This window comes from Haliotis cracherodii, unplaced genomic scaffold (genome assembly GCF_022045235.1).
Source record: "Haliotis cracherodii isolate W230 unplaced genomic scaffold, xgHalCrac1.p SCAF_2, whole genome shotgun sequence".
Classification (NCBI taxonomy): domain Eukaryota; kingdom Metazoa; phylum Mollusca; class Gastropoda; order Lepetellida; family Haliotidae; genus Haliotis; species Haliotis cracherodii.
Genome location: NW_027266275.1, coordinates 1,072,410 through 1,099,137, shown reverse-complemented (window position 1 = coordinate 1,099,137; position 26,728 = coordinate 1,072,410). Strand labels below are relative to the sequence as shown.

Here is a 26,728-nt window from a genome sequence, read left to right as displayed (position 1 = left end):
TCAATGCCTCCTGGTCTAACACCAGCGTCTGTCAATGCCTCTTGATCTAATACCAGCGTCTGTCAATGCCTCCTTCTCTAATACCAGCGTCTGTCAATGCTTCCCCTGTCTAGCACAAGCGTCTGTCAATGCCTCCTGGTCTAACACCAGCGTCTGTCAATGCTTCCCCTGTCTAGCACAAGCGTCACAATGCCTCCTCATCTAACACCAGCGTCTGTCTGTGCCTTCTGATCTAATTCAAGCGTCTGTCAATGCCTCCTCATCTAACACCAGCATCTGTCAATGCCCCCGGGGCAACACCAGCGTCTGTCAATGCCTCCCGATCTAACACCAGCGAGTCTCAATGCCTCCTTATCTAACACCAGTGTCTGTCAATGCATCCTTAGTTAACACCATCGTCGGTCAATGTCTCCTGGCCTAACACCAGCGACTGTCAATGTCTCCTGGCCTAACACCAGCGTCTTGTAATGTCTCCTGGCCTAACACCAGTGCCTGTCAATGTCTCCTGGCCTAACACCAGCGTCTTGTAATGTCTTCTGGCCTAACACCAGCGTCTGTCAATGTCTCCTGGCCTAACACCAGCGTCTGTCAATGTCTCCTGGCCTTACTACAGCGTCTGTCAATGCCTCCTGGCCTAACACCAGCGTCTGTCAATGTCTCCTGGCCTAAAACCAGCGTCTGTCAATGTCTCCTGGCCTTACACCAGCGTCTGTCAATGCCTCCTGGCCTAACACCAGCGTCTGTCAATGCCTCCTCATCTAACACCAGCATCTGTCAATGCCCCCGGGGCAACACCAGCGTCTGTCAATGCCTCCCGATCTAACACCAGCGGGTCTCAATGCCTCCTTATCTAACACCAGTGTCTGTCAATGCATCCTTAGTTAACACCATCGTCGGTCAATGTCTCCTGGCCTAACACCAGCGACTGTCAATGTCTCCTGGCCTAACACCAGCGTCTTGTAATGTCTCCTGGCCTAACACCAGTGCCTGTCAATGTCTCCTGGCCTAACACCAGCGTCTTGTAATGTCTTCTGGCCTAACACCAGCGTCTGTCAATGTCTCCTGGCCTAACACCAGCGTCTGTCAATGTCTCCTGGCCTTACTACAGCGTCTGTCAATGCCTCCTGGCCTAACACCAGCGTCTGTCAATGTCTCCTGGCCTAAAACCAGCGTCTGTCAATGTCTCCTGGCCTTACACCAGCGTCTGTCAATGCCTCCTGGCCTAACACCAGCGTCTGTCAATGCCTCCTGGCCTTACACCAGCGTCGGTCAATGCCTCCTGGCCTAACACCAGCGTCTGTCAATGCCTCCTGGCCTTACACCAGCGTCTGTCAATGCCTCCTGGCCTAACACCAGCGTCTGTCAATGCCTCCTGGCCTAACACCAGTGTCTGTCAATGCATCCTTACTTAACACCAGCGTCGGTCAATGCCTCCTGGCCTAACACCAGCGACTGTCAATGTCTCCTGGCCTAACACCAGCGTCTGTCAATGCCTCCTGGCCTTACACCAGCGTCTGTCAATGCCTCCTGGCCTAACACCAGCGTCTGTCAATGCCTCCTGGCCTTACACCAGCGTCTGTCAATGCCTCCTGGCCTAACACCAGCGTCTGTCAATGCCTCCTGGCCTAACACCAGCGTCTGTCAATGCCTCCTGGCCTTACACCAGCGTCTGTCAATGCATCCTTACTTAACACCAGCGTCGGTCAATGTCTCCTGGCCTAACACCAGCGACTGTCAATGTCTCCTGGCCTAACACCAGCGTCTGTCAATGCCTCCTGGCCTTACACCAGCGTCTGTCAATGCCTCCTGGCCTAACACCAGCGTCTGTCAATGCCTCCTGGCCTTACACCAGCGTCTGTCAATGCCTCCTGGCCTTACACCAGCGTCTGTCAATGCCTCCTGGCCTAACACCAGCGTCTGTCAATGCCTCCTGGCCTTACACCAGCGTCTGTCAATGCCTCCTGGCCTAACACCAGCGTCTGTCAATGCCTCCTGGCCTAACACCAGTGTCTGTCAATGCATCCTTACTTAACACCATCGTCGGTCAATGTCTCCTGGCCTAACACCAGCGACTGTCAATGTCTCCTGGCCTAACACCAGCGTCTGTCAATGCCTCCTGGCCTTACACCAGCGTCTGTCAATGCCTCCTGGCCTAACACCAGCGTCTGTCAATGCCTCCTGGCCTAACACCAGCGTCTGCCAATGCCTCTTCAGTGTCTGTACATGCATTACGGCACAATGAATACATCTAAATGCAACTTGCTGTAATTGTAAAACAACTGAAGCTGAACAAAACCTGTCATGCCAGCTAATGCCTTCCGCCAACATTATGTTCACTCGAGCAACTCAACGCGTTTCCTGGGCAATCTGTTGACTTTGTTTGAGTAGTTTAATCCCGGAGGCATCAAGTTCAAGTTCACTGAAGAAAATATGTTTTCTTTTGTCAGACTAACGTTTAGAATTAAGTACCTCACCATGCTGCTGCCAGGTCTATGTATTAACGAGGACGTACTTCACACACGTTGCCGGGTTGACACAGGTGGCGCCATCACAACAAACACCGTGAGGGAATATCGTGCTTTGATCTGGTGGAGGTCCAGACACTCGTACATTGTAGTACACGTGTCTCTTGGCAACCACCAACAGGCAGCAGGTACATTGTAGCACACGTGTCTCCTGGCAACTTCCAACAGACAACAGGTACATTGTAGTACACATGTCTCCTGGCAACCACCAACAGACAGCAGGTACATTGTAGCACACGTGTCTCCTGGCAACCACCAACAACCAGCAGGTACATTGTAGTACACGTGTCTCCTGGCAACCACCAACAGACAGCAGATACATTGTAGTACACGTGTCTCCTGGCAACCACCAACAGACAGTACGTACATTGTAGTACACATGTCTCCTGGCAACCACCAACAGACAGCAGGTACATTGTAGTACACGTGTCTCCTGGCAACCACCAACAGACAGTACGTACATTGTAGTACACGTGTCTCCTGGCAACCACCAACAAACAGCAGATACATTGTAGTACACGTGTCTCCTGGCAACCACGACCAGACAGTACGTACATTGTAGTACACGTGTCTCCTGGCAACCACCAACAGACAGCAGGTACATTGTAGTACAAGTGTCTCCTGGCAACCACCAACAGACAGCAGGTACATTGTAGTACACGTGTCTCCTGGCAACCACCAACAGACAGCAGGTACATTCATTGTAGTACACGTGTCTCCTGGCAACCACCAACTGACAGCAGATACATTGTAGTACACGTGTCTCCTGGCAACAACCAACAGACAGCAGGTACATTGTAGTACACGTGTCTCCTGGTAACCACCAACAGACAGCAGGTACATTGTAGAACACGTGTTTCCTGGCAACCACCAACAGACAGCAGGTACATTGCAGTACACGTGTCTCTTGGCAACCACCAACAGACAGCAGGTACATTGTAGTACACGTGTTTCCTGGCAACCACCAACAGACAGCAGGTACATTGCAGTACACGTGTTTCCTGGCAACCACCTACAGACAGCAGGTACATTGCAGTACACGTGTTTCCTGGCAACCACCAACAGACAGCAGGTACATTGCAGTACACGTGTTTCCTGGCAACCACCTACAGACAGCAGGTACATTGCAGTACACGTGTCTCCTGGCAACCACCAACAGACAGCAGGTACATTCATTGTAGTGCATGTGTCTCCTGGCAACCACCAACAGACAGTAGGTACATTCATTGCAGTACACGTGTCTCCTGGCAACCACCAACAGACAGCAGATACATTCATTGTAGTACACGTGTCTCCTGGCAACCACCAACAGACAGCAGATACATTCATTGTAGTACACGTGTCTCCTGGCAACCACCAACAGACAGTACGTACATTGTAAGTACACGTGTCTCCTGGCAACCACCAACAGACAGCAGGTACATTCATTGTAGTACACGTGTCTCCTGGCAACCACCAACAGACAGCAGATACATTCATTGTAGTACACATGTCTCCTGGCAACCACCAACAGACAGCAGGTACATTGTAGTACACGTGTCTCCTGGCAACAACCAACAGACAGCAGATACATTGTAGTACACGTGTCTCCTGGCAACATCCAACAGACAGCAGGTACATTTGTCTCTCAGGTTTAGTGCTATTAGTGCTAGCACTACTTCACCCTAGTTTAGTCCTTGTATTATACTTCACCCTGGTTCAGTCCTTGTATTATACTTCACCCTGGTTCAGTCCTTGTATTATACTTCACCCTGGTTCAGTCCTTGTATTATACTTCACCCTGGTTCAGTCCTTGTATTATACTTCCCCTAGTTTAGTCCTTGTATTATACTTCACCCTGGTTCAGTCCTTGTATTATACTTCACCCTGGTTCAGTCCTTGTATTATACTTCACCCTGGTTCAGTCCTTGTATTATACTTCCCCTAGTTTAGTCCTTGTATTATACTTCACCCTGGTTCAGTCTTTGTATTATACTTCCCCTAGTTTAGTCCTTGTATTATACTTCACCCTGGTTCAGTCCTTGTATTATACTTCACCCTGGTTCAGTCCTTGTATTATACTTCACCCTGGTTCAGTCTTTGTATTATACTTCACCCTGGTTCAGTCCTTGTATTATACTTCACCCTGGTTCAGTCCTTGTATTATACTTCACCCTGGTTCAATCCTTGTATAATACTTCACCCTGGTTCAGTCCTTGTATTATACTTCACCCTAGTTTAGTCCTTGTATTATACTTCACCCTGGTTCAGTCCTTGTATTATACTTCACCCTGGTTCAGCCTTCGTATTATACTTCACCCTGGTTCAGTCCTTGTATTATACTTCACCCTGGTTCAGTCCGTGTATTATACTTCGCCCTGGTTCAGTGCTAGCACTACTTTCAGTGGTGCAGTCCTGGTGTTGTGTAAGACACTCAGGCCGTTGACCCGGGACTCGCTCACGGCTTGTTGCGATGAAGAGTTGGAATTAGTCAACAACACTCCCGTCACAAGACGGCTATCGTCTACAGTCATCGCATAGTAATATCACTGCCTACTACCACAGCTCAGATATGCCAACAGTCTTGCTTTTTCAACGACATTAACTTATCTAACCATTATCGACTTGATACAGCCAAGATCTCGCGGTGCTCTATGCAAATCATACTTCTACTATGTACTGGAGTGCGTGTGGTGTGTCAAAGGGGGGTAAGCGAGGTTTGGTGGAGAAAGATGAGCTTTGTATCATCACAATGATATATCACCAGTTGATAACTGCCAGGGAGTTGTTGTAAGGTTTTCACACCGCAGAACTAATTCTATTGACCAGCAGTTCAAGAAAGACAGTAGCAGTCTATTTGTTCGCGTTGTTAGGAGCAATCTCAGGTGTCATGGTCTCCATTGATTGCCGGGGCTGTCGTGGCAATCAGCGCGCACAACACATTGTTCAGCAGAATAACAACATCGGTTGTACTTTCAGGTCATGTGTATGTGCATCTGTTGTTCTTTCATGTCATGTGTATGTGCATCTGTTGTTCTTTCAGGTCATGTGTATGTGCATCTGTTGTACTTTCAGGTCATGTGTACGTGCACCTGTTGTACTTTGAGGTCATGTGTATGTGCATCTGTTGTACTTTCAGGTCATGTGTATGTGCATCTGTTGTACTTTCAGGTCATGTGTATGAGCATCTGTTGTACTTTCAGGTCATGTGTACGTGCATCTGTTGTAATTTAAGGTCATGTGTATGTGTATCTGTTGTAATTTAAGGTCATGTGTATTTGCATCGGTTGTTCTTTCAAATCATGTGTATATGCATCGGTTGTACTTTCAGGTCATGTGTATGTGCATCTGTTGTACTTTCAGGTCATGTGTATGTGCATCTGTTTCCAATGATAATTAAAGACAGTACTAAATATACAAGCTGTCCTTGTCATACACGTGACACTAGCCTCTGCCAGACCGAGAATTGGGACACTCCTTCCAAAGTGTGACATAACGTGGGCCATGTCTGTGTGTCTGTCTGTCTAGTGAGTCACGCGGTCTACCTGCAATGTATGTATGTACAGGCTAGTACTGGCTAGATAACACTGTCGAAGATATACACCTACACATCGAGGTATAAGGGTGAATATAAATAGAGGTTGGTACTCAAACACCGGCCAGATACCATTCTCTACATCGAGGTGTAGGGCCTAGACAACATTGTCTTATGGAAACATCTATACATCGAGGTGTAGGGACTAGACAACATTGTCTTATAGAAACATCTATACATCGAGGTGTAGGGGCTAGACAACATTGTCATATAGAAACATCTATACATCAAGGTGCAGGGGCTAGACAACATTGTCTTATAGAAACATCTATACATCAAGGTGTAGGGGCTAGACACCATTGTCTTATAGAAACATCTATATATCGAGGTGTAGGGGCCAGACACCATTGTCTTATAGAAACATCTATACATCGAGGTGTAGGGGCTAGACAACATTGTCTTATAGAAACATCCATACATAGAGGTGTAGGGGCTAGACAACACTGTCTTATAGAAACATCTATATATCGAGGTGTAGGGGCTAGACACCATTGTCTTATAGAAACATCTATACATCGAGGTGCAGGGGCTAGACAACATTGTCAACCATTATTAACATAGTAAAGGCTGTTTGACAGATATATCGACTAAAAGGATGAACATGTTTGCAGCCACACTGTATTTAGCTGAACATTGAAACTTACTGCCAAGATGGGTCGACTGTACACCTCCCTGACGTAACGCCTGAGTAGCGAGCGTCTCCGAGCCAGGTCCGACCGATGAGGTCGTAGACGGCTGAACGCCCCGCGAGCTATCACAAGTATCCCAGCCCCGATCAACACAGGTCCCGCGTACCGTTCTTTGTTCTCATCTTGGTAATCCTCCAGATTCTGGAACGTCAGTGACGTTATGATAACACCCACCACCAACAGCATCATCCCCGAGATGATGTAGCACAGCGCGTTGCCCAGCAGGTACGTGCAGGGATTGCCCGTGGGGGGGTAGATACTGGCATCCATCGGCCGTCTCCAGGTGATCACTGTTTGCATCATCAGCCAACCTGCAGAAACAAGTTGAGAACAGCATACAGTGAGTGAGTGAGTGAGTGAGTGAGTGAGTGAGTGAGCGAGCGAGCGAGTTGGGCTTAACGTCGCTTTTAACAGTATTACAGTTATATCGCGGCGTGTGAGCTTAATGTGGGAGGAAAGCCCGAAGCAATGCAGGTCTCAGACGTTTACCACTTCGGTGAAACCCACGAGCACGGGTATGGTGCTGACAAACATAGAAACATAATCGGGGCGAACCAGGATTCGAACCTACGATCATAGGATTTGGCGTGCCGAAGGGACGCAACTCTGCACAGCGAATCGCGGCGCCGTAGACGACTGGGCGTCCCGTGCCCCCAGAACAGAATACAGAGGTTAATATATATGATATATACTTAACACGTTCATCTTCATATGAAGGTATATATAATCCATACTAAACACGTTCATTATCAAATGGAGGCATGTATGATATACACTTAACACTTTCATCTTCATAAGGAGGTATATATGATCCATAATATACACGTCCATTATCATATGGAGGCAGGTATGATATGTACTTTACACGTTCATGATCTGAGTAGTTCACTGCAAGTGTATTTGGTCTGTTGAGGCCGTGTGTATGTTAGCGACAGTCAGTTGAACGTGATAGGGGTCAAAATGGACACAGAAATGGAAAAGAACGAGTACCGAGCAGTCATCAAGTCTTTGACATTAGAGAAAAGTACTCCCCAGAAATTCATGACCGCATGTCACAAGTATACGGGGATAAGTGCCGAAGCTATTCCACAGTTAAACGTTGGACAGCTATGTTTAAGGCTGGGAGAACAAGCCTTGATGATGACCCTAGGTCTCGACGTCCCTCACCCTCCATCAATGAAGATTCAATCAAGGACATAGAAAATTTTATACTCTCAGACAGACGTATTACTATTGCTGAATTTGAGGAAGACACAGGTCAAAGCCATGGATCCAATGAAACTATTATTCATGAACATTTACGGATCAATAAAATATATGTTTGTTGGTACCAAAGTTTCTAAATTCTGATTTTATGAAAAAACAAACTTATTTAGAGCTAATTGAGGAGGATTTCGTCAAATTCAAAAAGAGATTACTAACGGGTGATGAAACATGGGGCTACCACAATTATTCCGAGTCAAAACGTCAATCCATGGAATGACTCCATTCCACTTCTCCGGAACAAAGAAATTCAGGTCTTCAAGATCAGTGAAGAAAGTTATGACCACTGTATTCTGGGATGCAAAGAGTGTGATCCTTGTTGATTATTTAGAAAGTCAAAAGACGATTACTGGTGCCCACTTTGCTGATTTGCCTCATCGTCTGGGAGATCCTATCAAAGAAAAGCGCTAGGAATACTGACTGCAGGAGTTCTACTCTTTCATGACAATGCCTCTTCTCACACCTCTCGACCTGCAAAGGCTGCTGTGCGACAATGTGGGTTCGATGAGCTTCCACACACCCCATTCTCGCCAGACCTGGCACCAAGTGATTTCCGACTGTTTCCTCAACTGAAAGAACACCTTCGTGGAAAATGCTATGACGACAACGATGACCTCAAAGCCTCCGTGAATGGGTTTTTCAGGGTGGTTTCAGAAAACGTCTAAATCACATAATTTGTGTGAAATATGTTACATATAATTCAAATACCACGTATGCCAGTCAGAACTGTTATTTCAGCATTACTTGTGTCACGGGAATAATGGCAGCCTGCCACTTGCTTCATGCAACTGTAGCTTGGCGACGGAGCGGGAAAACTAAACTGATGTTACAGTACCCAACAACCAGAATAAGGCCGGCGTGAACGCTGTGATCGCATTGTTCTTATTGACGTATTGTCCTCAATGACCTAGAATCTAAAGATGTGGTGATGACCTTGAATCTAAAGATTTGGTGATGACCTGGACTCTAAAGATGTAGTGATGACCTGGAATCTAATGATGAGGTGATGACCTGGAATCTAATGATGTGGTGATGACCTGGAATCTAATGATGTGGTGATGACCTGGAATCTAAAGATGTGGTGATGACCTGGAATCTAAAGATGTGGTGATGACCTAGAATCTAAAGATGTGGTGATGACCTGGAATCTAAAGATGTGGTGATGACCTTTAATCTAAAGATGTGGTGATGACCTTTAATCTAAAGATGTGGTGATGACCTTTAATCTAAAGATGTGGAATTGACCTAGAATCTAATGATGTGGCGATGACCTAGAATCTAAAGATGTGGTGATGACCCGGAATCTAATGATGTGGTGATGACCTTGAATCTAATGATGTAGTGATGACCTGGAATCTAATGATGTGGTGATGACCTGGAATCTAATGATGTGGTGATGACCTATAATCTAATGTGGTGATGACCTAGAATCTAAAGATGTGGTGATGACCTTTAATCTAAAGATGTGGTGATGACCTAGAATCTGAAGATGTGGTGATGACCTTTAATCTAAAGATGTGGTGATGACCTAGAAATTAATGATGTAGCGATGACCTAGAATCTAAAGATGTGGTGATGACCTGGAATCTAATGATGTGGCGATGTGCTACAATGATGACCTAAAATCAGAGGTTTCAAAGTGATAACTCAGAAGCTGATGAAGCAGCGATGACTCAGAATGACGACAGAATAATGACCTGAAAGCTGCTGCTGCAGGGATGGTCCTGATTCTGATGACATATTGAATGGGAGGCCCTTTAACCTCTGTTCATTTTGTCAGTACAAGCGGAGTATGCCCAACTGCTGTGCTGGCTCTAGTAACAATTAAGAAAATAACATGAGTTTTGTATGTGTGTTATGTGTTACAGTGTTATGTATGGTGTGTATGTCCAATGTCTTGATTGAAAAAATTGATTATTGTTTGTGAGCGCATGACGCTGTACAAATTGTTGGCCTTCACCATGCATCTGCCATGACAGCTTCAGCCAAGTACCGACCGCAGATAGACTATCGATTACGATGGCATAAACTTAATGGAAAATACTTTGACGAGAGTACAGTTTATGGCACTGACAAACATAAAGCCGCATTTATATTTCGCTCATGTTTCTTTTATGACCTTCATTTATCCTAATAAAAGGGGGCTCCCCAAGCCTGCTCCAACCACAACCAAGTGGTCTGAGTAAGTTTTCTTCCAAGCCGTTGGTCGTGTTTTGGCTGCCTTTTTTCATCCGTTTGTGTATATTGTGTAACGAAAAATATGAACGGTTCAGATCGTCCTGAATACCCCGTCATTACTCAAAACGTTATGGGAACATAGCTGGTGCAGTCGGACTGATGAGGCTATGTGTCACGAGGCTATGTGTCACGAGGCTATGTGTCCCGAGGCTGTGTGTCACGAGGCTATGTGTCCCGAGGATCTGATGTAGTCTTTCTAACAAAAAACATATCGCTTTGGTTCAGAGTCTTCCCACCAACACAGCACGTGAGTCAGCTGGTGTCGTCACCAACACAGCATGTGAGTCAGCTGCTGTCCCCACCAACACAGGACGTGAGACAGCTGCCCACCAACACATCACGTGAGACAGCTGGTGTCCCCACCAACACATCACGTGAGTCAGCTGGTGTCCCCACCAACACATCACGTGAATCAGCTGGTGTCCCCACCAACACATCACGTGAGTCAGCTGGTGTCCCCACCAACACATCACGTGAGTCAGCTGGTGTCCCCACCAACACATCACGTGAGTCAGCTGGTGTCCCCACCAACACATCACGTGAATCAGCTGGTGTCCCCACCAACACATCACGTGAGTCAGCTGGTGTCCCCACCAACACATCACGTGAGTCAGCTGGTGTCCCCACCAACACATCACGTCAGACAGCTGGTGTCCCCACCAACACAGCACGTGAGGCAGCTGCCCACCAACATATCACGTGAGTCAGCTGCTGTCCCCACCAACACATCACGTGAGACAGCTGGTGTCCCCACCAACACAGCTCGTGAGACAGCTGGTGTCCCCACCAACACATCACGTGAGTCAGTTGGTGTCCCCACCAACACATCACGTGAATCAGCTGGTGTCCCCACCAACACAGCACGTGAGGCAGCTGCCCACCAAACATATCACGTGAGTCAGCTGCTGTCCCCACCAACACATCACGTGAGTCAGCTGGTGTCCCCACCAACACATCACGTGAGTCAGCTGGTGTCCCCACCAACACATCACGTGAGACAGCTGGTGTCCCCACCAACACATCACGTGAGTCAGCTGGTGTCCCCACCAACACAGGACGTGAGACAGCTGGTGTCCCCACCAACACATCACGTGAGTCAGCTGGTGTCCCCACCAACACAGGACGTGAGACAGCTGCCCACCAACACATCACGTGAGACAGCTGGTGTCCCCACCAACACATCACGTGAGTCAGCTGCTGTCCCCACCATCACAGCACGTGAGACAGCTGCCCACCAACACATCACGTGAGACAGCTGGTGTCCCCACCAACACATCACGTGAGACAGCTGGTGTCCCCACCAACACATCACGTGAGTCAGCTGGTGTCCCCACCAACACAGGACGTGAGACAGCTGGTGTCCCCACCAACACATCACGTGAGTCAGCTGGTGTCCCCACCAACACAGGACGTGAGACAGCTGCCCACCAACACATCACGTGAGACAGCTGGTGTCCCCACCAACACATCACGTGAGTCAGCTGCTGTCCCCACCATCACAGCACGTGAGACAGCTGCCCACCAACACATCACGTGAGACAGCTGGTGTCCCCACCAACACAGGACGTGAGACAGCTGCCCACCAACACATCACGTGAGACAGCTGGTGTCCCCACCAACACATCACGTGAGTCAGCTGCTGTCCCCACCATCACAGCACGTGAGACAGCTGCCCACCAACACATCACGTGAGACAGCTGGTGTCCCCACCAACACAGCACGTGAGTCAGCTGCTGTCCCCACCATCACAGCACGTGAGACAGCTGCCCACCAACACATCACGTGAGTCAGCTGGTGTCCCCACCAACACAGGACGTGAGACAGCTGCCCACCAACACATCACGTGAGACAGCTGGTGTCCCCACCAACACATCACGTGAGTCAGCTGCTGTCCCCACCATCACAGCACGTGAGACAGCTGCCCACCAACACATCACGTGAGACAGCTGGTGTCCCCACCAACACAGCACGTGAGTCAGCTGCTGTCCCCACCATCACAGCACGTGAGACAGCTGCCCACCAACACATCACGTGAGACAGCTGGTGTCCCCACCAACATACCACGTGAGTCAGCTGCTGTCCCCACCATCACAGCACGTGAGACAGCTGGTGTCCCCACCAGCACAGCTCGTGAGTCAGCTGGTGTCCCCACCAACACATCACGTGAGACAGCTGGTGTCCCCACCAACACATCACGTGAGTCAGCTGGTGTCCCCACCAACACAGCACGTGAGGCAGCTGCCCACCAACACATTACGTGAGTCAGCTGCTGTCCCCACCATCACAGCACGTGAGACAGCTGGTGTCCCCACCAACACATCACGTGAGTCAGCTGCTGTCCCCACCATCACAGCACGTGAGACAGCTGGTGTCCCCACCAGCACAGCTCGTGAGTCAGCTGGTGTCCCCACCAACACAGCACATGAGACAGCTGGTGTCCCCACCAACACATCACGTGAGACCTGTGTGTCATTGAGGTCACTGTACGACCTGTTTCATTGAGATCACTGTAGATCAAGTGTCATTGAGATATTCCTGTACGCCCTTCATGTCACTGATATCACTGTACGTCCTGTGTGTCATTGAGGTCACTGTTCGTCCTGTGTGTCATTAAGGTCACTGTACGACTTGTATGTCATTGGGATCACTGTACATCCTGTGCCATTGAGATCACTGTACGTCCTGTGTGTCATTGATATCACTGTACGTCCTGTGTTTCATTGAGATCACTTACGTCATTCCCATGTGTCATTGAGATCACTGCCCGTTCTATGTGTAATTGAGATAACTGTTTGCCTTGTCTGAGATCTCCAGCATGCATCAGACAGAGGCCGCGTCCTGGTGGGACTATCCGGGACTATCCACTGTACGTCCTGTGTGTCACTGAGATCACTGACGTCATTACCATGTGTCATTGAGACTACTGTACGTCCTGTGTGTCATTGAGAACACTGTACGTCCTATGTGTCATTGAGATCACTGTACGTCGTATGTGTCATTGAGATCACTGCCCGTTCTATGTGTAATTGAGATAACTGTTTGCCTTGTCTGAGATCTCCAGCATGCATCAGACAGAGGCCGCGTCCTGGTGGGACTATCCGTGATGTTTTCTCTCTAATTACCGACGGGGCACGCTGAAATCAATCAGCGCATTTCCTCCCGATACGATCAAACGATGATTCTTGGTCATCGATCTGGGGACTATCGTACTATCGCCAGCAATGACAAAAACAGAGACATAGACCGGCAGAGTAAGTGTTGTAGTGTACGTGAATGTAACCTGCTACTATGTAGATAGTGTTGTAGTGTAAGTGAATGTAACCTGCTACTATGTAGATAGTGTTGTAGTCTACGTGAATGTAACCTGCTACTATGTAGATAGTGTTGTAGTGTAAGTGAATGTAACCTGCTACTATGTAGACAGTGTTGTAGTGTACGTGAATGTAACCTGCTACTATGTAGACAGTGTTGTAGTGTACGTGAATGTAACCTGCTACTATGTAGACAGTGTTGTAGTGTACGTGAATGTAACCTGCTACTATGTAGACAGTGTTGTAGTGTACGTGAATGTAACCTGCTACTATGTAGACAGTGTTGTAGTGTACTTGAATGTAACCTGCTACTATGTAGACAGTGTTGTAGTGTAAGTGAATGTAACCTGCTACTATGTAGACAGTGTTGTAGTGTACGTGAATGTAACCTGCTACTATGTAGACAGTGTTATAGTGTAAGTGAATGTAACCTGCTACTATGTAGACAGTGTTGTAGTGTAAGTGAATGTAACCTGCTTCTATGTAGACAGTGTTGTAGTGTACGTGAATGTAACCTGCTACTATGTAGACAGTGTTGTAGTGCACGTGAATGTAACCTGCTACTATGTAGACAGTGTTGTAGTGTACGTGAATGTAACCTGCTACTATGTAGACAGTGTTGTAGTGTAAGTGAATGTAACCTGCTACTATGTAGACAGTGTTGTAGTGCACGTGAATGTAACCTGCTACTATGTAGACAGTGTTGTAGTGTACGTGAATGTAACCTGCTACTATGTAGACAGTGTTGTAGTGCACGTGAATGTAACCTGCTTCTATGTAGACAGTGTTGTAGTGCACGTGAATGTAACCTGCTTCTATGTAGACAGTGTTGTAGTGTAAGTGAATGTAACCTGCTACTATGTAGACAGTGTTGTAGTGCACGTGAATGTAACCTGCTTCTATGTAGACAGTGTTGTAGTGTAAGTGAATGTAACCTGCTTCTATGTAGACAGTGTTGTAGTGTACGTGAATGTAACCTGCTACTATGTAGATAGTGTTGTAGTGTACTTGAATGTAACCTGCTACTATGTAGACAGTGTTGTAGTGCACGTGAATGTAACCTGCTACTATGTAGATAGTGTTGTAGTGTACGTGAATGTAACCTGCTAGTGTATAACAAGAGTGACTGTGGCGTACGTATTTCCACTGGTATCAACACGGTGAGTTAGTCATATTTGGCATGGCGAGATAATAGAGTAGCTATGGCGTACGTAAGCAACTGTAACAACACATCGATTCAGCCAAGTAGCCACGGTTGAGTCATATCATTCAGGCTTTCTCTGCGCATCTAGATCTGCACCTACTACTGTTAAATCTAATTGAGCGTAATTGTATATACAAGTTTGTCTGGTTATACATGAAAATCACACTGCAGACAGTATTCCTTAACGCTTCAGTACATCAAGGGAGGTGGGTGGGGGTGGGGGTGGCTGGGAGGAGGGGGTGGATGGTTGGGGAGGCGTGGGACAACACGAAAGTTGGTGTGAGATGGGTTTGTTTCCTGCCAAGAGAACTGCCGTTCCTTCAGTGCATTTGTTTATCCGCTATTAGTTGTGAGAGAAATGTACAGGATTATACTCACAACCTTGCCCTCTTGTCCGCCTCAACCCATTGGCGCGGGACGATCAGCGAGCCACACACTGCCCTCAGTTCATCAAACTGCACGTGCACTCCTCGCTAGCTCCATGGGCCACGTCCAGACCGGGCGGGTCACGCGACCGCTCTAGTGTCCAGCTGACCACCTACAGGTGAAGGGGGAAGGGGGACGGTCGGGTTCGCTAGGGCGGCGTCTCTGACTCCAACATTCCGACTCCACCAGCAGCGTGATAATGATCAGCTACTCTCTCCCAAGCTGTAAAAACAGGTTTTCTTCTTCCTTCGTCCAACTTAGTTCCCGAAGCAGAAATTTAATCAGAACAAGCATGTCAATTTTATCGATCTGTTACAAACGTGAAGGATGGTAGTCACTACGCGAGCAAGACGCTTAGCGAGCGTACATCGACAGTCAGAGTAGAGAACCGACACGCACTGGTCGTTCCCGTCTAGTATTTCAAGTGTAAAACTCCAGAGGAAATACACAGCAACATCCCTCTTCCCTCCCCATCCTACCAGCCAAGTCCTGTCTTACCATCTCAGCACGCCATGCATAATTAATACTTTTCTTCCACAACGGCGGTGGGATTCCACAAGGCTAGGCAGTCGATAATGTGATAAGGTTCATTTCATTAGAGCCAAGGGCGGGGACTGCGGGGCCTAGTTGTTCGTTTATTCAACCCGATGTCAGTTGACACGGCATGAGTACACGGTGCTGGAACACGGCCCTGTGTGGAGAGGATGGGTAGCTGGGGCCAGGTCGTGCCCGCCGTGTTTGGGTGATGTAGGACTGGGGGAATGTAGGACTGGGGGAATGTAGGACTGGGGGAATGTAGGACTGGGTGATGTAGGACTGGGGGAATGTAGGACTGGGGGAATGTAGGACTGGGTGATGTAGGACTGGGGGAATGTAGGACTGGGGGAATGTAGGACTGGGGGAATGTAGGACTGGGGGAATGTAGGACTGGGGGAATGTAGGACTGGGTGATGTAGGACTGGGGGAATGTAGGACTGGGGGAATGTAGGACTGGGGGAATGTAGGACTGGGTGATGTAGGACTGGGGGAATGTAGGACTGGGGGAATGTAGGACTGGGGGAATGTAGGACTGGGGGAATGTAGGACTGGGGGAATGTAGGACTGGGGGAATGTAGGACTGGGGGAATGTAGGACTGGGGGAATGTAGGACTGGGGGAATGTAGGACTGGGGGGATGTAGGACTGGGGGAATGTAGGACTGGGGGAATGTAGGACTGGGGGAATGTAGGACTGGGGGAATGTAGGACTGGGGGAATGTAGGACTGGGCGGGATGAGTCATGCCTGTTCAACTCTACCTGCCTTCCATGGACGTCTGGACGGGTCAATCCGACCTTCCAGGTCATCAGGGTTTACATCCGACTCTTCACACACATATGTACTGTTAACTCACTGCTACAACCAGAGACTCCAGTCACACATACATGCACTGTTAACTCACAGCTACAACCAGAGACTCCAGTCACACACACATGCACTGTTAACTCACAGCTACAACCAGAGACTCCAGTCACACACACATGTACTGTTAACTCACAGCTACAACCAGAGACTCCAGTCACACACACATGTACTGTTAACTCACAGCTACAACCAGAGACTCCGGTCACACACACACACATGTACTGTTACCTCAGGTACAACCAGAGACTCCAGTCACACGCACATGTACTGTTAACTCACAGCTACAACCAGAGACTCCAGTCACACACACATGTACTGTTAACTCACAGCTACAACCAGAGACTCCAGTCACACACACACACACACATGTACTGTTACCTCAGGTACAACCAGAGACTCCAGTCACACACACATGTACTGTTAACTCACAGCTACAACCAGACACTCCAGTCACACACACATGTACTGTTAACTCACAGCTACTACCAGAGACTCCAGTCACACACACATGTACTGTTAACTCACAGCTACAACCAGAGACTCCAGTCACACACACACACATGTACTGTTACCTGAGGTACAACCAGAGACTCCAGTCACACACACACATGTACTGTTAACTCACAGCTACAACCAGAGACTCCAGTCACACACACATGTACTGTTAACTCAGGTACAACCAGACACTTCAGTCACACACACATGCACTTTTAACTCACAGCTACAACCATATAGTGACATGATATATACACGTGTATTGTTATAGTGAAATGATAAATACACGTGTATTGTTATAGTGACATGATATATACACGTGTATTGTTATAGTGACATGATATATACACGAGTATTGTTATAGCGAAATGATAAATACACGTGTATTGTTATAGTGACATGATATATACACGTGTAATGTAGGACTGGGGGAATGTAGGACTGGGGGAATGTAGGACTGGGGGAATGTAGGACTGGGTAATGTAGGACTGGGGGAATGTAGGACTGGGGGAATGTAGGACTGGGGGAATGTAGGACTGGGGGAATGTAGGACTGGGTAATGTAGGACTGGGGGAATGTAGGACTGGGGGAATGTAGGACTGGGTGATGTAGGACTGGGGGAATGTAGGACTGGGGGAATGTAGGACTGGGGGAATGTAGGACTGGGTGATGTAGGACTGGGGGAATGTAGGACTGGGTGATGTAGGACTGGGGGAATGTAGGACTGGGTGATGTAGGACTGGGGGAATGTAGGACTGGGGGAATGTAGGACTGGGTGATGTAGGACTGGGGGAATGTAGGACTGGGGGAATGTAGGACTGGGGGAATGTAGGACTGGGTGATGTAGGACTGGGGGAATGTAGGACTGGGGGAATGTAGGACTGGGGGAATGTAGGACTGGGGGAATGTAGGACTGGGGGAATGTAGGACTGGGGGAATGTAGGACTGGGGGAATGTAGGACTGGGTGATGTAGGACTGGGGGAATGTAGGACTGGGGGAATGTAGGACTGGGGGAATGTAGGACTGGGGGAATGTAGGACTGGGGGAATGTAGGACTGGGGGAATGTAGGACTGGGGGAATGTAGGACTGGGGGAATGTAGGACTGGGGGAATGTAGGACTGGGGGAATGTAGGACTGGGTGATGTAGGACTGGGGGAATGTAGGACTGGGGGAATGTAGGACTGGGGGAATGTAGGACTGGGTGATGTAGGACTGGGGGAATGTAGGACTGGGTGATGTAGGACTGGGGGAATGTAGGACTGGGTGATGTAGGACTGGGGGAATGTAGGACTGGGGGAATGTAGGACTGGGTGATGTAGGACTGGGGGAATGTAGGACTGGGGGAATGTAGGACTGGGGGAATGTAGGACTGGGTGATGTAGGACTGGGGGAATGTAGGACTGGGGGAATGTAGGACTGGGGGAATGTAGGACTGGGGGAATGTAGGACTGGGGGAATGTAGGACTGGGGGAATGTAGGACTGGGGGAATGTAGGACTGGGTGATGTAGGACTGGGGGAATGTAGGACTGGGGGAATGTAGGACTGGGGGAATGTAGGACTGGGGGAATGTAGGACTGGGGGAATGTAGGACTGGGGGAATGTAGGACTGGGGGAATGTAGGACTGGGGGAATGTAGGACTGGGGGAATGTAGGACTGGGGGAATGTAGGACTGGGCGGGATGAGTCATGCCTGTTCAACTCTACCTGCCTTCCATGGACGTCTGGACGGGTCAATCCGACCTTCCAGGTCATCAGGGTTTACATCCGACTCTTCACACACATATGTACTGTTAACTCACTGCTACAACCAGAGACTCCAGTCACACATACATGTACTGTTAACTCACAGCTACAACCAGAGACTCCAGTCACACAAACATGTACTGTTAACTCACAGCTACAAGCAGAGACTCCAGTCACACACACATGTACTGTTAACTCACAGCTACAACCAGAGACTCCGGTCACACACACACACACATGTACTGTTACCTCAGGTACAACCAGAGACTCCAGTCACACGCACATGTACTGTTAACTCACAGCTACAACCAGAGACTCCAGTCACACACACATGCACTGTTAACTCACAGCTACAACCAGAGACTCCAGTCACACATACATGTACTGTTAACTCACAGCTACAACCAGAGACTCCAGTCACACACACATGTACTGTTAACTCACAGCTACAACCAGAGACTCCAGTCACACACACATGTACTGTTAACTCACAGCTACAACCAGAGACTCCAGTCACACACACACATGTTCTGTTAACTCACAGCTACAACCAGAACTCCAGTCACACACACACACACATGTACTGTCAACTCACAGCTACAACCAGAGACTCCAGTCACACACACATGTACTGTTAACACAGGTACAACCAGACACTTCAGTCACACACACATGTACTTTTAACTCACAGCTACAACCATATAGTGACATGATATATACACGTGTATTGTTATAGCGAAATGATAAATACACGTGTATTGTTATAGTGACATGATATATACACGTGTATTGTTATAGCGACATTATATATACACGTGTATTGTTATAGCGACATTATATATACACGTGTATTGTTATAGTGAAATGATATATACACGTGTATTGTTATAGTGACATGATATATACACGTGTATTGTTATAGTGACATGATAAATACACGAGTATTGTTATAGCGAAATGATAAATACACGTGTATTGTTATAGCGACATTATATATACACGTGTATTGTTATAGTGAAATTATATATAACGTGTATTGTTATAGTGACATGATATATACACGTGTATTGTTACAACTACAAGACAATTATGTAGCAGCATATATCTATTGTTGATTAAATGTTGCGCGGTGATCAGCAGGACTCAATATACACATCGATAGTCATTCTAATTTGGACAAATGAGACTTAGATATAGATACATACATATTCCTCATTGTCCGGCGAGGCAATCTATAACGTGTATTCATTATTTGATTGAAAGCGGCTTGTTGACAGCGATGACTTGAACCTTGTTGTGCTGACCACCGTCTACAGCCACTGTCACATCATATGTACCACATTGTTACAGACAGTGGCTAACTCCACACTCAGCAATATTCCAGCTATATAACGGCGGTGTGTAAATAATCCAGTCTGGACCAGACAATCCGGTGATTGATATAATGAGCATCGATCTGGGCAATTGGGAGACGATTACATTCACCTACAAAGTAAAGTCAGCGAGACTGACCACCTGATCACTTAATCGCCTTTTACGACAAGCATAGTCACCACGCAACTAGTAGTAGTAGTAGTAGTAGTAGTAGTAGTAGTAGTAGTAGTAGTAGTAGTAGTAGTAGTAGTAGTAGGTAATCGATACAAATACAACATTCCAAGATGACCTGTTAAAGAAAAAATAATCACTCTGTACAAACTGTTTATAAAATAGCAGACAGAAGGAACAAAGTTCGACGAGTTACTCCCCTTTTTCAGCTTTGGCCTGTTATCTGAAGGATTCATGTCACTGTAACACGTGGTAGATATCTGGCAGACACCTAGTAGACATCTGGTAGATATCTAGCAGACACCTAGTAGACACTTGGTAGATATCTGGCAGCCATCTGGTAGACACCTGGTAGATATCTGGTATACATTTGGCAGACAGCTGGTAGCCATCTGGCAGATACCTTGTTGACATCTGGTAGATATCTGGAAGACACCTAGTTGACACTTGGTAGCCATCTGGCAGATACCTTGTTGACATCTGGTAGATATCTGGCAGACACCTAGTAGACGCCTGGTAGATATCTGGCAGACACCTAGTAAAAAAAGCTTGTTGACAACTAGTAGACACCCGGTAGATATCTGGCAGACACCCAGTTGACATCTGGTAGATATCTGGCAGACACCTAGTAGACATCTGGTAGATATCTGGCAGACACCTAGTTGACACCTGGTAGATATCTGGTAGACACCTAGTTGACATCTGGTAGATATCTGGCAGACACCTAGTTGACATCTGGTAGATATCTGGTAGACATTTGGCAGACACCTAGTAGATATCTAGCAGACACCTAGTTGACATCTGGTAGATATCTGGCAGACACCTAGTTGACATCTGGTAGATATCTGGCAGACACCTAGTAGACATCTGGTAGATATCTGGCAGACACCTAGTTGACACCTGGTAGATATATGGTAGACATTTGGCAGACACCTAGTAGATATCTAGCAGACACCTAGTTGACACCTGGTAGATATCTGGTAGACATTTGGCAGACACCTAGTAGATATCTGGCAGACACCTAGTAGACACCTGGTAGATATCTGGTAGACAACTAGTAGACACTTGGTAGATATCTGGCAGCCATCTGGTAGACACCTGGTAGATATCTGGTATACATTTGGCAGACAGCTGGTAGCCATCTGGCAGATACCTTGTTGACATCTGGTAGATATCTGGATAGTTGACAACTAATAGGCACCTGGTAATTATCTAGCAGACACCTTGTAGACACCTGGTAGATATCTAGCAGACACCTAGTAGACACTTGGTAGATATCTGGTAGATCACTGTTAGGCATCTGGTAGATCACTATAAGACATCTGGTAGATCACTATTAGACATCTGGTAGATCACTGTTAGACAGTTGGTAGATCACTGTTAGACATCTGGTAGATCACTGTTAGACATCTGGTAGATCACTATAAGACATCTGGTAGATCACTGTTAGACAGTTGGTAGATCACTGTTAGACATCTGGTAGATCACTGTTAGACATCTGGTAGATCACTGTTAGACAGTTGGTAGATCACTATTAGACATCTGGTAGATCACTGTTAGACATCTGGTAGATCACTATTAGACATCTGGTAGATCACTATTAGACATCTGGTAGATCACTGTTAGACATCTGGTAGATCACTATTAGACACCTGGTAGATCACTATTAGACATCTGGTAGATCACTATTAGACATCTGGTAGATCACTATTAGATATCTGGTAGATCACTGTTAGACATCTGGTAGATAACTGTCAGACATCTGATAGATAACTGTCAGACATCTGGTAGACACTATCAGACATCTGGTAGATAACTGTCAGACATCTGGTAGATAACTGTCAGACATCTGGTAGATAACTGTTAGACATCTGGTAGATAACTGTCAGACATCTGGTAGACACTATCAGACATCTGGTAGATAACTGTCAGACATCTGATAGATAACTGTCAGACATCTGGTAGACACTATCAGACATTTGGTAGATAACTGTCAGACATCTGGTAGATAACTGTCAGACATCTGGTAGACACTATTAGACATCTGGTAGATAACTGTCAGACATCTGGTAGATAACTGTCAGACATCTGGTAGACACTATTAGACATGGAGGTGGAGGTGGAGGGAAGTAGGAGCAGTAGTAGTAATAGTAGTAGTAGTAGTAGTAGTAATAGTAGTAGTAGTAGTAGTAGTAGGAAAGGTAGTAGTAGTAGTAGTAGTAGTAGTAGTAAAGGTAGTAGTAGTAGTAGTAGTAGTAGTAGTAGTAGTGGTAGTAGTAGTAGTAGTAGTAGTAGTGGTAAAGGTAGTAGTAGTAGTAGTAGTAGTAGTAGTAGTAGTAGTAGTAGTAGTAGTAGTAGTAGTAGAAAAGGTAGTAGTAGTAGTAGTAGTAGTAGTAAAGGTAGTAGTAGTAATAGTAATGGTAAAGGTAGTAGTAGTAGTAGTAGTAGTAAAGGTAGTAGTAGTAGTAGTAGTAATAGTAATGGTAAAGGTAGTAGTAGTAGTAGTAGTAGTAGCAAGAGGGGGTGGGGGTGGAGAGGAGGAGGTGGAGGGAAGAAGGAGCAGTAGTAGGACCATTAGTAGCAGTACCTCTTACTCGTAGCCATAGTAGTAGTAGGAAGATGAGGAGGAGGGGGAGTGAGAGAGACGGAGCAGCAGCAGTAGTAGGACCATTAGTAGCAGTACCTCTTACTCGTAGCCAGAGTAGTAGTAGGAAGATGAGGAGGAGGGGGAGGGAGAGAGACGGAGCAGCAGCAGTAGTAGGACCATTAGTAGCAGTACCTCTTACTCGTAGCCATAGTAGTAGTAGGAAGATGAGGAGGAGGGGGAGGGAGAGAGACGGAGCAGCAGCAGTAGTAGGACCATTAGTAGCAGTACCTCTTACTCGTAGCCATAGTAGTAGTAGGAAGATGAGGAGGAGGGGGAGGGAGGGAGACGGAGCAGCAGCAGTAGTAGGACCATTAGTAGCAGTACCTCTTACTCGTAGCCATAGTAGTAGTAGGAAGATGAGGAGGAGGGGAGGGAGAGAGACGGAGCAGCAGCAGTAGTAGGATTATTAGTACAGCTTATTCGTAGCCACAGTAGTAGTAGTCAACCAACTCACTAATTCCAGAGGCACGAAGCAAAGTACATACATCAATCAATGAGCGGTGGTCAACAAACTCAAATAGATTTTAAAAATATAGATAAATGTCATATGTTTTTAATGAAAGCAAAGACCATAGCTGCATCCTGTATAAGTTGTCTCTCCTACAGATATCAGAACATCCCTTGATAGGTGTCTTGTACAAAGACTCTCTGACACGTTACCTGCTCACAGTTTTATAACTTAGGGTCGACTTGTATTTCTTCTGAATATGAAACAAAAACATTTTTAAAATTTAAAGTTAAAACGTATGGTGCTTATAGTTAAACCTGTAATAGTAGACTGTGCTACAGAATTGGCACAATGATAATAAAGAAGGATTGTTTGAGATAGTTGTGAATTCACAAAGGATCCTCACAGTGAAGGAGGTAGACTGACGCGCTGCATGATACACCACCAATGCTTAGCACCAGCCGGGGCTCCAGATACCGTTGAAGTTGACAGGGTTAGATCGCGGGTCAGAGGGTGGGTCCATCGCAGGCACCTTAGTCCCATTCTTCAGGGCCAGCATCTGCAGTAGGAAGTTGACGAGGGTGGGGTTGTCCTTGGAGATGTCCTGGTGCTCCGTGGGGTCGGCGCTGATGTTGTACAGCATGACGTTGGGGAGGGGAGAGTCGTCCATGACGGGGACGTCTAAGTCAGACCCAGCCGGAGGGTACCATCCTGAGTAACCAGGGTCTCCAACGATCAACTTCAGGTCTCCCCACCTGAGTGCTGCGGCGTAGTGGTCGTCGTAGATGTTGTAGACAAATTCGTTCCTGACGCTGTCACCTCCATTGAGGATCATGTCGACCTGACTCAACCCGTCAATGGCCAGTTGGCTGGAGTCTCCCCCCGCTATGTCAAATAACGTGGGGTACCAGTCCACGGCGTGGAACAGACCAGGATGTGTGTAGCCTGTCTTCTTCAACAAAGTCTTGCTGTAGACGAAACCTGCTCCTCTGGTGCCTCCCTCCCACAGTGTGGCTTTCCCGCCCCTCAGTGGCCAGTTATTTGCGCCTTCACTAGGAGGCCCACCGTTGTCTGTTGTAAACACAAGAAGTAGGTTGTCCATGAATCCAAGGTCCTCAAGGACAGTGGTGATGTTGTACACAGCATCGTCCAAAGCGCTCACCATGCCACTGTAAACCATCCTATTTAAATCATGAATGTGGCTGTATCGGTTTGAATATTTGGCGGGCACCTGCAGTGGTGCATGTACAGCTTGAAACGGCAGATAGAGATACATCGGCTTGGACTTGTCGTGGTTCATAATGATATCGATGGCTCTCTTCGCAAACAAGTACGTGGAGTATTCCCCTTGGGCGTCTTTGTAAGCATCTGTCATGTTCCTGAAGTCATAACCATAGTAATCAGCCACCTCGTCCCTGACATGTGTGAAGTAGTCCTCCATACCTGCATAGTAGCCCATGAAGGTGTCAAAGCCTCTGTAGGTTGGCGTGTACTTCAGGTTACAGAAGCCTAGGTGCCATTTGCCGACCATGTGGGTGTCATAACCGAGGGTCTTCAGCCTCTGTGGGATGGTGGTCAGATCAGCTGGCATGTACTTGGGTTGCTCTATGAAGATCACGTTATCCTGGAGCCCTGTGTGGTAGGGAAACTTGCCTGACATGAAGCAATTTCTGGAGGGGGAACACAGTGGCTGTACATAAGAGGAGTTGAGGATGACGCCGCTACGGGCGAAACGGTCAAGTGTCGGTGTCTGGATGTCAGGGTTGATCCAGCCAACATCATTCCAGCCAAGGTCATCTGCTACGATGAAGACAATGTGTGGTTTGTCTGCAGCAGTGCTGTGTTGAAGACATGTGACGAAGGCAACAAACAGGACACACAGCAAACTCATGTCTAAGCGTGTGTAGCCAGCTCAGTAAAACAGCTTTGTGTTTGTAACAGTGTGGATGAGTGTCAGATAGAGGTAAGCGTCGTTGCTTATCGTCCCCAGGCCAACCCACACTGAATACACCTGACTGGTCTGATTTTAGGCAAATGTTGGTCACTGGAACATGCCTCGTCATACCTTATCAGTCACTGTACACCTGTGTGAGGGGAGAAGGGAAGGAGAGTACAGCCTATATGTCGGCTTTGTCAAAGAATGGAAACAATGGAGTAGATTGCAGTACAATTATGAAGTCACAGACTTTAACAGGAAAAGAAATATATTGAACAATTGTAATTATTTGGTATTCCACATATTACAAAGCAAACATAGCGAAATTGCAACACATGAATTTTGAGTAGTATACACAGATTATAAAATTTATCGAATGAAGAAAATTGAAGTAGATCGGATATTCCCAAATTGTTATGCTGAAATACAGTGTTATTGTTTACATTTACATGTATTCGGCTACAGTGTATTGACATAGTCACTGTGTACATGTTTATGTGTACAACGACATATGTGTATATGTATGTGTGTTGTATAAATCAACATGGCTCCAGGTGGTGAGGATTGGGAGGTCAAGTCTGAAGTTTTGTCCGCTGAAGATGAAGTTAGGATTTTAGCTTACTTGAAGAGCACAGGAAGGTATGACATTCATCAAGTTACAACCCAACCAAAACAGAAAAATATGTTTACATCCAACCCAAGCCAGGGACATACATCCACACCTCCAGAGTACCCACCATCCACTCCCGGTCCAGCATCTATTGTTTACCTGTACGAACTCTTGATGTCACCAACAAACTTTCTCGACTTCACATTGGCCTGTATATCAGCATCCATTTAGGATATCTATATTTTCAGGTGAAGATTCTGGCAATAAAGGGGATACATCCTTTGATACATCCACTGCCTCATTAGAGATGACACTTATCCTGCAGCCACTCTGACTCAGTTGTCAATGCGGAATTCCTCGGATTCACCAGGTGCTATCACCGCCTTGTAAAGAACCTTGCCAGAATTTCTCGACACTTGATGGATATTTTGAATGGACAGGTTCAGCCAGAGTCAAATTGGAAGTGAGAACAAGAACACCAACACGTCTTTGACACTTTGTTGGACAAGATTAGAGTAGTTGCCTGTGCCAGTCGAGGGTTGAGGAAAAGTGGGGAAAAAACTGCACTGCCCATAAACTGGAGATCATATCATAACACTATATTATACCAAAAAGACTATGTTATGGATCACTGATTTCGCGCCATAAGCGTGACGCCAGTATGTTATCT

At 46.9% G+C, this 26,728-nt stretch overlaps 4 protein-coding genes and 1 pseudogene across 6 annotated transcripts in view; 1 reads left to right on the top strand and 4 right to left on the bottom strand.

Moving 5' to 3' along the window:
• LOC139468604 (uncharacterized) overlaps positions 1 to 15,726 on the bottom strand; it is a 52,419-nt gene extending 36,693 nt beyond the window's left edge. Inside the window, exons 1-2 of one of the 3 annotated variants that reach the window (XM_071250724.1) lie at positions 15,183 to 15,726; positions 6,744 to 7,099 (exon numbers count right to left, since the gene is read on the bottom strand). In XM_071250724.1, coding sequence (XP_071106825.1) covers positions 6,744 to 7,091 — 348 coding nt within the window. In that variant the 5' untranslated portion in view covers positions 7,092 to 7,099; positions 15,183 to 15,726. Of the gene's footprint in view, positions 1 to 6,743; positions 7,100 to 9,748; positions 9,817 to 15,182 lie in introns of those variants that run through there. The other 2 variants (XM_071250725.1, XM_071250723.1) reach the window with 2 other exon arrangements.
• Positions 10,397 to 12,791, top strand: LOC139469174 (proline-rich protein 36-like). Its single transcript, XM_071251310.1, has 4 exons — positions 10,397 to 10,476; positions 10,612 to 11,535; positions 11,865 to 12,071; positions 12,302 to 12,791. Exons 1-4 carry the CDS (start codon positions 10,397 to 10,399, stop codon positions 12,789 to 12,791), a joined length of 1,701 nt encoding a protein of 566 aa, XP_071107411.1.
• Positions 15,727 to 15,825: 99 nt separating the features above from the next.
• On the bottom strand, positions 15,826 to 16,509 carry LOC139469169 (uncharacterized). Its single transcript, XM_071251304.1, has one exon. It carries the CDS (start codon positions 16,507 to 16,509, stop codon positions 15,826 to 15,828), a length of 684 nt encoding a protein of 227 aa, XP_071107405.1.
• A 1,006-nt stretch (positions 16,510 to 17,515) lies between these two features.
• Positions 17,516 to 18,817, bottom strand: LOC139469168 (adhesive plaque matrix protein-like). The gene has a single exon (XM_071251303.1). It carries the CDS (start codon positions 18,815 to 18,817, stop codon positions 17,516 to 17,518), a length of 1,302 nt encoding a protein of 433 aa, XP_071107404.1.
• Positions 18,818 to 23,603: 4,786 nt separating this feature from the next.
• On the bottom strand, positions 23,604 to 25,483 carry LOC139468603 (arylsulfatase J pseudogene; annotated as a pseudogene).
• Positions 25,484 to 26,728: the final 1,245 nt, after the last annotated feature.